Source organism: Truncatella angustata (assembly GCF_020726525.1).
Source record: "Truncatella angustata strain MPI-SDFR-AT-0073 chromosome Unknown BKA67scaffold_3, whole genome shotgun sequence".
NCBI classification, from domain to species: domain Eukaryota; kingdom Fungi; phylum Ascomycota; class Sordariomycetes; order Amphisphaeriales; family Sporocadaceae; genus Truncatella; species Truncatella angustata.
Genome location: NW_025763383.1, coordinates 545,142 through 559,498, shown reverse-complemented (window position 1 = coordinate 559,498; position 14,357 = coordinate 545,142). Strand labels below are relative to the sequence as shown.

Here is a 14,357-nt window from a genome sequence, read left to right as displayed (position 1 = left end):
ATTGCTGTCACATACAAGGCGAGTCCCGGACGTATCTAACGTTTGATTGGACGAATTACATTTGACCCACAACATTCCTGACTATACTACGAAATATAGTATGCAGCTATTAGCGCTACAAGATCAAGGAAGTAGTACCCGCCGGTTAAGGCTTTCAATTAATCTCCTAGCCTGGTCCAATCAGTAAATAATACTATTTCTTTATGAGTACTCTAGTTTACGTAAATTTATATAAGAACTATGTAAGATCGAAACTTATCAGTCCAAGCTTGCCATAGACACGGCTACCAACTTCACCCTTGATTTTCGATATCGGGTCTCTTATCTCATTACAGCTGAGAAAGGATCCAGGACCCCATGTCCTGAAGGCGGTATTGCAGAAGACGGCTTCGGTACTCCCATTCTCGAGAGAATACTTCGCGATGAATCTACGTTGCGCCGTCTACCCGTCACCTTGAGACAAAGGCTCCTCCATGGAAGTAGAGTACGACAGTCTCTAAAGTCACATATTCTACAGGAGCATCCGGAAACTAAGTTTCTTCCAAAATACTGGAAAGCATGCGATGGAGGCTGCTAGCACGAACGTTACCTATGTTATGAATGCGAAGGCGGTGCCAGCAGCGATATTTACTTTGCTGTCCTGGGTAGTGAGAACCCAGATCTTATGATCCCCTGTCGATAATGACTTGTTCTCCAGTGACTTATAAAAGAGATGATGACCCAGAACAAAAGGAATGCCGATGACTAAGGATGAAATCATGAAACAAGGTGTCCACCAATGGAGCTTTGCATGCTGAGCAATGTTCAACCATATATACGGACCGATGATTCTTCAACCTTCGCCAAGTCAAAAAAGAAAGGTCATGTTTGTCGGTAGTCAAGTAAACCATAATCATCTCTCGCAAATTGGTTAGAACTATGTCCATGTAGACAAACGCAATAGTTCCAGAGCCGATATACAATCAAGCAGCCCACCTTGCCTCTCAGCAGCTTTCCGGGACAGTGAGAAGAACGCCAAAAGAGCACAGCCTAGGCTAGGATGGATAATTCCAGCCGCGGCGCTAAGGAGCGCTTTTCATGGTAGATGCATTTATACTCAGCTTTTGGTATTAGAGTCCACGATTCTGGCGCATATTTGATTCAAGCAGTTTGATTAGGAAATATTTTACCCTGATAGGACAATATGATATACCTAGGTTAGAGCAGTATCAACAATGGTTGACAATTCTCAAAATGGCCTCAATCCCCCCCCCCCCCCCCCCCCAACTCGGGAATAATCGTTCTTTAGCGTTAGTAATGCGCAGTGGGTTACAGATATTTGTGGTGTTAGCTTGATGCATACTAACCACTCAAGGTGTAGGTCCCTCGTGATAACAGGTGTATGCTAAGGAATCAAAGATGCAAACTATTCATAAGCAATGTAAGCCCGGCGCAATAATGTGATACTGACACAGTTTTTCTGATGCCCGCATGAGCCTTAATAGCCCCAAAGGCATGTAAGAAGTGGTTGTGATTTAATTGAACGTGTGCTACAGCCGGTGTAGACACCATGATGCCCTGAAATGACCTGATCAGCGAAAATATCACCGAGATTCGAGGTGATAAGATACTGCGAGAACCCTCGTCGACACAGCAGCTATGCGATGGTTACTAATTATACAGATAGGATTATGTGACCCCAAATCGGAAGATTGTCATGCCGCTTATAAATGTCACAATAGAGCTGGAAAATGCTAACCCCCACTCTCAGGAAGCATGTCTAAGCCTTCGTTCGGTAAGCAATGGGAAAAGTGCAGAATCAGAGGCTTTTGCTATTAGCTATTTTAACGTTGATAAGGCTGTAACGCATTGCGTGCAACCTGCACCAACAATTCAAGCATGCTGAACCGTTTCCAACTAACCCTATGCTTTAAACATAAAGCGCGAGGGTTCGTCGGAACGTTTAAAGACCTCATGAGCTTCCGCAGCAGTCTTGGGATGGTTTTATCTTTTGGATGCTGAGGCTCATCTTGCCCGAGTTGTGTTGCAGTGCTGGGTAGCAATGTCGCTCCAGTGTTGTTTGATCATATACAATGGTGAGGAGGCCACCTCCGAATGACGGATGGCGTAGGTTCTTGTCTTTACTTCCCCCAAATATTATATGTTTCATGACAGCGGTGGCCATGTATGCCCAGTTTAGTCCCTTTCAATTCGTGAATAGAGGTCCAGTAAGTCCATCGGCATTAATCCGGCCTGCCTCATATACTACCAGCGGGAATCTCTCTCGGACTCTCTGATAAAGTCAATAACATCCAAGTTTCTTGCCGAAACCCGAAATTGAGCGGTGCAAAGCTTTGCTTTATATCATCCCAATCAGTCATGCCGATTACGCCTTTGTATATTGTGTCAAGTGTTCTAGGACTGGGTACCTTATCCCGAATGACATACATTTAATTAACACAACACTTGAGGATATTGCTGATAATTGACAGCAAAGTATTGAGACGACTTGCTTCCACATCAACTCGTGCTGAATACACTTGACTCAATCCAAAGAATCCGTTTCCGCTCTCTGACGTCAAATCCAAGCAAAATCTACGATCGTTTATTTGTGATGCGGACTTTGATTTCGGCGTGCTCAGATCCGTGCTCACCAACGTACGTCATGCAGGTGAAGAGAGGGTCAAAACAATTACCCAGGCAGCAGGTTACTTGAGCTGTACGTGAAGCTTCCAAATCCATGTCCCAGAGGCTGGCTTGAAAGACAAGGAGAGCGAAGGAGTGGCAATAGGTATATGATGGATGCAACCCTGAATGGCGTCTTGTTTGCCCTTCTCTTGGGTATTCTGTCATTGGCAGCTAGTTTATACTAGGCATATTGCATACAAGGCTTGGCAATGTCTAATGTCTTTGGCTGGGTCGTGAATCATTCGTTCTATGGTCTCACTTTTCCGTTCAGTCCTTCTGGAAAATGGAGATGGAGAAAAGGTATCGAAGGCAAGCGGTCGATTGGATGATGCATATCAAGTTGTCAATAACATACCAGTCCGGAAACGAGTGGACCATAAAATAATGAATGTAGTGCTCCATTATCCCACTATGGTACGACGTAGTCATTTTAACATGCGCTTTCTTGCGTCATGATTGGATGAAGTGCAATCAAACACTTTACCTTCCATGCTTTAGCCCATGACTGATTTTCAATATCCAGCCTCATTTGATAACTGATTCGTTATCAGGCGGGTTGTTATGATCGAGTGGTCATAGCATCTGCACTCTGCACACAATTGAGCAATATCTCATAAGCAGTTGTGGCTAAAAGCGAAGCATAGCGTGGTTCAGGTACAAACTTCGCGAGCCCAAGCGTTCGCTCATTTTGTGTGGACGATGAGCAACTAAAGCACAATATCCTACGAGGGCAGGAGGGTTTGATTTTAGTCTTTAGACTAGGTAATTGTTAGCATTGAACATGCAACGCAATCTGCCGCACAACCCCAAAGCTATGGCAATTCAATCTTCACTGCGAGAAGGGCCATCGCTCATTTGTTGCTTATTAAACATGCCAAGAACAGCTAGGGAACTCTGTGTTTCTTTTGGTATGTACAGATCCGCACCTGAACCGTCAAACTGGCATGATCTGGGGTGATGTGGGATATTCAGTTTTGTAATGGATATTGGATCCATCGCTCTGGAATGTCGAATGCCGTTCTTCATAAAAGATTGGTGCTTTAAATGCTGATCATGACGTCTGAGAGAATGATTCGAGATGTCGATTGATTGCATTTGGATCGCGAGCCTTGCAGCCTGCAAACTGCAAATGAAGAGCAACGGTCCTGCTCCACTCCCCGTTCCTGGACCCTGCCGCTAAGTTAGTGACTCAACCCTGCTCCCCGTCCGTACTATGTATGTATGCATGCTGGCGCCATTTTTGGACAAATCAATATTGATCTCGCATGGCTGGTCTGTCTCATCTAGTAGGCTCGTCAGGAATTGTTTGTGGGAAGGAAAAAAAAAACCGGAGCGCTGTTATGTAAAGTTGAGTGCTCGGTATCCGATCCAAGAGGTCAAGCATGAGTCGCCGAGCGTGTGTTGAAACAAAGTGCGACCCAGGGAATGTTCCTGCAGCACATGCGCATGCAGCCCCAAAACACGAGAATAGTGGATGAATACGAGGCCTAGCAGCAAACGACCGTGATCTCAGGTGAATTAGGTGAGTGTCTAGTTCGTAAGCCACGAGGCCGCTAGTTGCTGTTGTGCATCCTGTTCCAACCACAAGCATCTGCAAGCCTGCAAGTCTGCGGTGCCTGCATCTGCTAGAATAGTGCTAGTATTGACGAAATCGGAATTTTCGAGTTATGCATGGCTGTATGTACTATGTGGCACGGGAGCTTGCGATAGCCTCAAATCCAGTCCACCTACTCTTTGTAAGACTTCCACAGACCCATGGGCAAAAAGAGGAGCGCTCCATGGCTACCGTAGCATTGCGAAAGGTCTCTAATGTCCGGCTCTGCAAACCGAGCGTTGTTTGATTGCGCACAATTGCTCAGATCCCTGATTTAGTGACCAATGGATGGACATGTCTCTAAGCCCTGGCCAATGTCTTTCTCTTGGCGCCATCCTGGCCGTGTTCGTATGATTGGCTGGCGCCACTGTTTCTGCCCCTGCTCAAAGCTACAGCAGAACAGCGCCCATCTACAAGCGAAATGAACACCAGGTCGCGCTGCGTAAGTGTCTATCCATAGTGCCCATTCATTACAGTGCCCATTTGTGCAGGTGGGCAGGGGGAAAACACACGAGCGTCGACGAGAATGTGGCCCCAGAGAAGCTCATTTTAATTAAAAACGGCATCTCTTACATATTATCAAATCGGCCCCGGTGTGGCCCGTTACGTTTCGTGTTTCTCTTTCTTCCCTTTCCCTCTCTCTCACACCTCTTTTCTGCCGACCGTGTGTGAGGTCGTCTTGATGTGGATGACTGGTTCCCGCGCAACCCAAGAATGACGACCGGATGAACGAGACTTGGAAGCACAGTCCGACATTCCAAGGCAGCAAAAGTTTTGAGCAGAAGCCATCAAGAGCAGGGACAATAATGGAAGTACCCGTACGATCGACATCCACATAGCGCACATTCTTTCGACCTCCTAGCGAGTCAGCATTCAATAGCGACCCAAGGGATTTATCCAGCGAATCCAACACACTCATTCAGGCTCGTATTCATATTCACCGCCACGCGCGATGACCGAACCAGTTTCGGGGTCTTCACTCCTTCAGGCCCGGGACTCTCATTCTTCTCACCACAACCATCACAACCACATTCGTTCGCATCACAATCACGAAAGATTGCACCAACGTCAGGACCAGAGCTCCGAGACAGTCGTTCAGGTTGTTCAAACCATTTCCGTCATTCAAATCATCGATGCATCTGGTGCGACCGTGAGCACAACCACTCAAACGTCAGAGCCTACAACGATACAATACTCAGTCTCTGCCGAGGCCACCTTCGGCATTGAAAGTGAACCGGACGTCACAATTTCATCAGACGCCACAACATCAACAGACGTCGCGTTATCCTCAGGCGCTGCAAGCTCATCAGGCTTCACGACATCGTCAGTCGCTGCAGTCAACGACGATGTTAGTGGTACTGCAGCTTCATCTGTTTCTTCAGAGACCGCGTCGTCAGTAGATACTGCGACGTCCTCTTCAATTTCTTCCATGCCCTCTTCATACCCAACTGTGGAATCTTTCGCTCCAATCACTACTGCTCTTTCGTCTGATTCTTCAACAATCGCTTTTCCCACTTTCGCAGGCGTCACGAATTCCACAACAGCAACTGGCTCCACAACAAACGCTGATTCTACAACAACAGGTTGGTTGTACCCATGTCACAGACACCTTGGTTTTAACTATCTAATACATGATGCTAGCATTTCCCACTTCGTCACTCTTTTCCAACGAAACTGTGTCAACAAAATCATTTACCGCTAACCTGACCACATCAACACTTCCTCACTCGTCTGGTACAATTCTTTACAATGATACCTACACTACAACTATTGGCTTGTCGTCTGGTTTCACTTCGTCATTTGCATCCTTCACGGGTACCGCCACCTCGACTGGGACCGAGGACAATGGATCCGTGACAGGGTTTGGGTTCGGCACCAGCACGGATGGCAGTGGTAGTGGTAGCACTGCCACAGGCGATTCATCTTCACCATCTTCGACATCGACCGACGTTTCTGGATCAGGGTCCGGTTCGAGTTCGAGCTCAACGTCGGCAGGGACTGTCGCAGGAAGCGTACTGGGTGCAGTTGCTGGCATTGGCCTCATTCTCATTGCGGCGTTGATGCTTCTTCGTTACAAAAAGCGACAGCGCGGCCTCCGTCTAAGTGACACCAATGGCCTTCCTGGGACCCGTGGACTTGTTTTAGGTGGTGGGGGTGACGGCCCTTCCGGTGGATCTCCCGGAATGGGTGATATGTCGGAGGGTCGCTCGGTTCCATTTATGGTTCCCGCGGCTCTCGCGAACTTGACGGGGTACAAACGAAATTCTCAAAGAACGGCTTCTTCGGAAGGCACAGAAAGAGGATTTCATAAAGTTTCTGGCAGGAAACTGCCTTCTGTCCTGCAGCATGGTGGAGATGGTTATTCAGACCCAACAAGTGCGGCAAACCCTCGAGATACCATGATGACCGATCAATCGTTCTATCGAGATTCTCAAGGATATTACACGGGTCCCGATATACCAAGACTGGCGGTTGGTTCACCAATGCGTCCAGAAAGCGGAGTTCCAGTCTTTCACCCTGGCCCAGGGCGAACTCCGGTCACAGCGTCAGCATACTTCGGATCAAACTTAGAACCACCTCGGAAAGATCCCCTAGGACGTTCCCTGGCTTCTCAAGACGGTTCAAGAGTATCCAGGGGCTCCGGCTCCCGATTTACGGAAGAGATATGACCTCGATCTTCAGCGTGCGACATTGCTTGTATATTTTTTCACACCTCGATGATACCGCTTGGCATACTGTTGGCTTTTGTTTATATGCCCACAGCATAGGAATGGCGTTTAATGTTTGTTAATTACTGAAGATCATGAGGAGGGAATTCAATGGCTGAAAAAGCCTACACTGCCCAGATGTGGGCAGCGATTTACCATTGCACATAGTCACCCGGTGTTACCAGCTGGGTGTAGAGTATAAAGATCTCCCGGACGAGGATTCCAATCCCCCGGGCTATCCATAATTTAAAGGCATAATTATGTCAAACGACTAGACGCCGGTTTCCTATCACATGTGAAGCAGGTTCCGTATCGGGTTGTAGTCAAGAGCTAGCTGAGGCTGTTCAGCACAATCTACCAAATATTGCACTCTAGACTAGTTGTGAACTTGGCCAACCACGAATTAGTTTAGCCAGGCTGGTCCCAGAAGAATTTCGCCATACACCCACGGTTCCTCCCGAGCACATGACAAGACATTAGGGGAACCGTTTCGTTGCAGAATGACAGCCTTGCGACAATGTTTCGATCTACCACGTCAAGACCATGGGCACCCTGATGGATGGCTAGTGGGGTGTGCCATACCATTGTAGTTGATGAGACGGTTTTGAAACGTGTATGGATTCGCATGACCTTGATCTGGGAATACCGCTTTGGCGCGCAATGACAAATTGTGACCGGACTCGACCAGGCAAACAAAAACTTGAGTGGTCCGTATCGTTGGTGGAAGCTTGGCTCTTGCTTCGTTCCTATTGGACCTGGCTCGGCTACCAGGTATGAGAGAATACCAGATGGGGTCGAGCCAAGGAAACGGGGAAGCCTGATAACTCTCGGACCTCTGCTAAAGCCCGAGCTGTTATCCCGTCATTTTTGAGATTTTGACGAGCCTCCAATTTACAACTTACTGGCTAGAGATCATCAGCCAAGAAAAGTCACGATACAACACGACTATTACGATGTGTGAACTTGTACTTCGACCATCTCGGGTGTAGAACATGTAAAGCTGCATTTCTGTGATCTGACTGGCTCTGCCCTAGTTTCGATACTGAAAACGGCAGGAGGGACTATTACTTTGCACTAGACTAACCTTAGACTAACTGCAGACGACTCGGAGACTTTATTAGTGCTCCGGACCACAGCTGTTGCTTTTTGCATTTCTTTTTGCATGTACGACGGACTTAAGGAATTCACATCTTCCCGTGACCCCAGCGGTGATAGTGCCTCTGTAAAACACAGTACTCAAATCTTGAGTGACAAGGCGCCCATAATGTGACAAAGGGATGAAAGTCGCGAATTTCGGCCCTCTAGTCTCGGTTCCCGGCACCACGAGTGGTGTGCTGCCAAGTGATCAGCATTCTCAGACGACAGACACCGTCGAGGGCCTCCAACGGAAGACTTAGGGTTGCATTGCGGCTCGATTCAACACAGAGGAGAAACCGGCTCAGAGATCGTCCAGTCATTAAGTATATCGAGTCTACTGATGACGATACAACAGGATAGTCTGCATGAAGTTCAGCTTGTGCATGTCAGCTGCCACAAATGACGCTGCGATTTGTGCTGGTAAGTAGTGGCCATATAACCATAAACTCCATATCGTGATGACCAGTGGCTTCCCACGTGAGCATGTGTAGATGGGGGTACTGTAAGGAGCAGAAGGAGTGTGCTTGAACGTCGCCCCCAGTGTCAGTGCTGATCACCAATGAAGCGTCCGCTACCTTGCTCGGTCGGGCGTGATCATCACTCCTGCTCCTGAGCACACCGTCAGGCCGTCAGGCCGGGGGCTGATAAGTATTTCTAAGCTTTGTGTAGCAACTTGGCACCGCTCCATTCATCTGGCATGCAGAACGCTGAAGTTTATCAGCCCATGATCCTTTCTTCCGACACCTGGAAAATAACCGAGACATTACACAGCGTCATACGGAGGGAGTACTTGCTACTACTGTATGCGCCAACCAACGGAATACGCTCCAAGGTTAAATGGCTCTAAGATAGTTTCTTCGCGCCCTGCTTGACCATCGCAGACACCCTCCCTTCCCCTCCATCGCTTCTGGCCCCGGCATTCTGCGGCCATCCTTTGCTTGCCCCACGTAACAATTCGTCAACGGGCTCTTCGGAGTTTACAATTACTGTAGGCATCGCGCACTGGGGGTCGCTGCGGGTGCTCGGTGCAGCGTTTGCTCAGCCACTTAATTCAGGGAGACACCCCCGATCAAGCAAATCGAATTAGCGCGTAGCATCTTGTTTTTAGTTGGCTCCTCGCCGTCTGCCTTCACACCACTGTGATTGATCAGCCCACTTCTTTTCCCAATTCTCCATTCCCGCGCTGCCATCTCCTGGCCCAAGTGCGTGGGACGATTGACTATAGTGCGAACTCTCTTAACCAACAGCCGTCCCTCATGACTGCCGAAGCTTGACTGTCAACCGTGGCTTCAGCCTGCCCTTTGCATTGCACCAACGATACACACTACCCATACCTAGCCGTGGCCACGACACCCAGCACGCTCAGAGCTGCGTCGGAAGCGACGGAATCCATCTGCCAGCCAGCGCAGTGCGCGCAATCACCACCTGAGATTAAGCAGGAGTAGAAAGGACCGGCCATGGATCATCTACGAGTCGACCCGAACGGCTTCCAGATTCCTGGGATGCACGTGCCGCAATTGACGAACCAGCCGCCCCAGATCTTCGGCGCCTATGGCATGCCCGATGGACTCAGTATGCTGCCGCCGGAGCTCCAGATGTTCGACCCCTCGGCGTTAATGGGCGACGACCAAGACGCCAAGAGAAGGAGAATAGCAAGAGTGAGTGCCGGGAGTGGACCTGCTGGAAGAAATAGGTTGCTGAGATTGAGTCCTCCAGGCTTGCGACATGTGCAGGAAGAAGAAGATCAAGTGTGATGGCAAGCTACCAGCATGCACACATTGCATCAACTACAAGACGGACTGTGTCTTCACGCAGGTCGAGAAGAAGCGAAGTCCACCGAAAGGGTAAGTCACCGCCGAGTATGCCACCTATCCTTCAGCAATTGACTCCTGTGGGTAGCGCCAAGTACATCGAGGGGCTCGAGAACCGTCTCGGTCGCATGGAGAGTCTTCTCAGACTTGCCGGTGAGCACCCAATTCCGCGGAGACGCGAGCTCGCTTGGCTCGAGCCAGGTCGAAATTCGGGTTCACTGCCGTATGCCTCGACTTTCGAGTGCTGACAAATGATATAGGCCTACTGGATGATGAGGATGGCGCAACTGATTTGGGCACTCTGGAGAAGAAGTTGACCGAGAAAGCCCAACAAAGATCTAGACAGGCGTCGCATGTCACGTCCAACCCGACATCGCCCTCGCAAGCCACTTCTATCCAGGACGATATGACATCGACCCCGCAAAGCGCACTAACATCGCCTGAACCACAGAAGGACAATCAGAAGGACAAGGATGACGATAAGAGACGCAATTCGTCTGTGGCGCCAGAAAGGAACGAAGAGGATGTTGAGGCGCTGTCCGACATGATGTGCTCGTTGGTCACTACCCACAACGGAGAGACTAGATATATTGGTATGCCTCTCAATGCTCCACCAGCGTGCTTACGATGATGCCCTAACATGTGATACCCAGGCTCTTCGTCCGGTTTCTCCATCTTCTCTCCCAAAGGTATCGAGTGGGTCAATGCAAGGACGGGAGATAATGCTTTCCAGAACATGATCTCCGAAGTCTCGATCGACGACCACAAATGGACCCGCTGGAAGCCCGAGATCTTTGCTGACGTCTTTCGGCGCCCTGTATACATTCCTCTGCCGCCCAAGCCGGAGGCCATGTCCTTGCTCAAGGACTATTTTGAGAACTTTAACTGCATGTTCCCGCTGTTCCACCAGCCCACTTTCATGCACCTTGTGGAAAAACAGTATTCTAATGAGCCCTACGAAGGGTCGGGATGGTGGGCCAGCTTGAACGTTGCCTTGGCGACTGCTCATCGTCTTCGGGTCATGAGCAAGCTTGTGCCAGAGGAAGAGGACAGCAAAGCGTGGGCTTACATGAAAAATGCCATGGGCGTATTCTCTGAATTGACCATGCGGAACACCGATCTACTCAGTGTCCAGGCTCTGCTTGGTATGGCGCTGTTCATGCAAGGAACGCCGAACCCTCAGCCAGGGTTTCTCTTGATTGCAGCAGCCATCAGATTATCGCACAGCATTGGTCTCCATAAAAGAGGCAGTGGCTTTCACCTCAACCCGATCGAGACTGAGCAGAGAAAACGGGTCTTCTGGATTGCGTACATGCTCGACAAAGAACTCTGTCTTCGCGCGGGTAGACCACCGGCACAGGACGACGACGATATGAATGTCGAACTTCCCGACGCCGATCCTGCGGATAATATTGGCAATATACCTCTCGCTGACGGGAAGGGAAAGATGAACCTTTTCAGAGTCATGTGTGAGTTGACTGTCATTGAGGGCCAGGTGTACAAGCGTCTTTACTCGACAAAAGCTGCAAAGCTTTCCGAAGGAGAGCTGTTGAACACCATTGGAGAGCTTGACAAAGACCTCGAAGATTGGAAAGATGGTATTCCCATCGACTTCAGGCCGGAACACGAGATCAAAGCCTCACATACTCCACTGATTCTGCACATTGTCATGTTGCACTTCTCCTACTACAATTGCTTGACGACGATTCACCGCATGTCTGTGCATAGAGGGTATTGGACGAGTCGGTTGTCCAATTACGCTATTCAAGGTCTGAACTCGAAACCACTGAACCCCCGAGTTTTTGCCTCGGCTGCTCTATGCGCTTCTGCGGCACGGGCAACCATTTCCATGCTGAAGTATATTCCGCAAGGCGACAACCAATGTGTCTGGTAAATCCCTCCCATATATCCCGATAGTCGCCCGCTGTGCTAACTTATTCAGGCTTGCCCTCTATTTCCCTGTGTCTGCATTGATGACCCTGTTTGGAAACATCCTTCAGAATCCTTTGGACCCGCGCGCAAAATCAGATACCAAGTTGATGGACATCGTCGTGACATTCCTATCGACACTGGGCCAAGAAGCGGAAACAGGCGGTGTCCACCGAATGCTTGGTGTGTGCGCCGAGTTTGCGCGTATCGCCAAGATGATCATAGACAAGACTGAGAAGGAAGGATCCAAGCGTAAGAGAAGAACGCAAGACCCGCCAAAACCTGCCAACCCAACACCGGCACCACAATCAAATACTACGCCACGGCCAGTATCTTCACAAACCACGCCGACCCCGCACTACAATCAACACAAGCAGCAGGGCTTGAGTTCGCCACCCGTGAGTTCACCAGGCCACATGCGCCGCAGCCAGACTCCTCAGTCAAACTCGAATTACCATAGCCCGATGAACACGGCGAATTCAGGAAGCGGTTCAGCGCCACGCGATGGGCCTAATGCATGGCCGCAGGACTACCCAAGCACTGGGCCGATATATGACACCCCGGACTTCAACAATTTCCATGACTTAACAGGCTTTGGCCAGCCGATAGCTTCACCGCCAATGCAAAATCCAAACGCTGCTGGCTTCATGCCCGCATTATTGCCTCAGGATATGTGGCAGTTACCGATGAATATTGACTGGGACTGGCAAGAGTTTGCTGGTGGAGCCTTGCCAAACTTTGAAAACGGGAATGCCATGCCGCATGGAGGCGGAATGTAACAATGGCGGGTTAAAAACATGGGATAGGGGACATGGTTCAAATATTTATGATTGCGGAAGAGTGGCTGGTGGAGTTGCCATTTCACGATTCACGAGAAGCATGCTGGCATTGATTTGATCGCAACTCAACTTCTGGGACGTGGCAGAGGCGTTTACTTTTGATTTCTGATAGACACAAATGTGCTAGTTTGGGAGATGCCCGGCTGTGGGTGGCTGAGCATATTTTCCTCTTTAATTCCGATGTAACAATGCAGCGTATGGTGCAATGGGACAAGATGTACATATTCCGGGTCTGGGGAGTAGCTAATGTACAAATGAAAAAGGAAACTTGAAACGAGTCGAAACTATAGATCATCGCATGGCCATGAGCCAAAACTGCTCAGCAATCATTATCGAGTCTCCCAATGGGGATGGTACTTCGAATCATAGCCTGAACTGACTGCTTGCTTATTTATGACCAGGACTTGGTGGTTCTGCCTTGACATCGTGCAAATACTTGTCATTTTTCTGCAGCGGCTTGAAGGAGGCAAGACATATTTTAGAAAAGCAGCCTGCGTAGGGTAGGTGAAGAAGGTCTTGGCTGTCTGCTAAGTACCAACACTGTGGCAATGCGACATATCACGACCTACTTGTTTAGCTAAGTAGTGACAAGGCCTTGAATAGTACCTTTGAGTTTTGTTTTATGACGGTTTCCCCACTCCCATGTGCAATAAAGCATTAAGTGAGTAAGTAATGTTTGATTGTTGCTGCCGAGCAACCGCCGACGCTGGCAGCTTTCTCAAAGAACATGCGCCTCTGCCTTGGTTCTGAGCCGGTAAAGCTTATTATCTCAAATGGACCAGAACTCCAGCAACAGAAACAGCATCGCAGTAAATTCAGAAGCGACGTGAAACTCAAAGCTGACACGGTCACAGTGTTCGATTCCAGTTCTTGTCTAACTCACATACACGACTCAACATATACAAACTTGGCATACGACTCGAATATGCGACTCACATGTGACTTTAACATATACGACGCGGGTATTTGATTCAATATGCCACTGAATTATGCGGCTTGACATGCGGATCAATATAACTCAATATATGACTTTATATGCGACTCCTTTGGGCATGTGTGCGTGGAATTATATCAACCGTAAGCCATCTCCATCCCTAGTGAATTGACCATGATGGTGTTTTGTTATTTCTGCCGCCTTTTCTCTCTCTTTTTGTTTATCTATTTATTTTTCTTTCTGTTATTAGTAGCTACAATTATTTGCTAAGCAATATATATAAGTGGACAAGTTCAGAGAGCGTTTCTTCTTGTATTTTATTATATATTAATTGTTATTACCATTTAAGCATCCCCTCCCCCCCCCCCCCCCTTCCAAAACCTTGTTTTTAACGTTCAAAATGTCAGACTAAGTTAAGCGAGTGATGATATCTTGTCGCCCTGATTTATTCTATAGACACTTTCCGGGTTGGCATTCTTAGTAGAGCTTCTGATGTTATCGACCTTGGCAATATTATATCTTTAGAGACAAGAGTAGGCAACTTGCGTGGGATTTAATCTGTCGCACATGGGAAGCTATGTCACGCGAAGCGAGACTAATGTTATTTTGTTAATCTAGTGAGTTGTTTACAGCACAGGTTGCGAAGTCTCCCTCGGTTATTTCCCCGGGGTGGGGGGGCATTACAAGATGTTCCTATACTCAAGTGCTGTTTTTATGTCGGCACTACTGCAAGAGAAT

The 14,357-nt window shown here is 48.6% G+C and overlaps 2 protein-coding genes across 2 annotated transcripts; both read left to right on the top strand.

Annotated features, from left to right (window-relative positions):
• The first annotated feature begins 5,792 nt into the window (after positions 1–5,792).
• On the top strand, positions 5,793–7,264 carry BKA67DRAFT_226070 (uncharacterized protein). Its single transcript, XM_046095595.1, has one exon. It carries the CDS (start codon positions 5,893–5,895, stop codon positions 6,928–6,930), a length of 1,038 nt encoding a protein of 345 aa, XP_045959356.1. The 5' UTR covers positions 5,793–5,892; the 3' UTR covers positions 6,931–7,264.
• A 2,299-nt stretch (positions 7,265–9,563) lies between these two features.
• On the top strand, positions 9,564–12,625 carry BKA67DRAFT_515956 (fungal-specific transcription factor domain-containing protein; the record flags this gene model as incomplete). The annotated part of the gene is made up of 6 exons (XM_046097769.1): positions 9,564–9,764; positions 9,823–9,950; positions 10,006–10,070; positions 10,178–10,510; positions 10,571–11,807; positions 11,860–12,625. 6 exons carry the CDS (start codon positions 9,564–9,566, stop codon positions 12,623–12,625), a joined length of 2,730 nt encoding a protein of 909 aa, XP_045959355.1.
• Positions 12,626–14,357: the final 1,732 nt, after the last annotated feature.

What these genes read in the sequence shown, in the direction of transcription:
- BKA67DRAFT_226070 (XM_046095595.1), top strand. Translation starts at nt 5,893, where the DNA reads ATGATGCTAGCATTTCCCACTTCGTCACTCTTTTCCAACGAAACTGTG.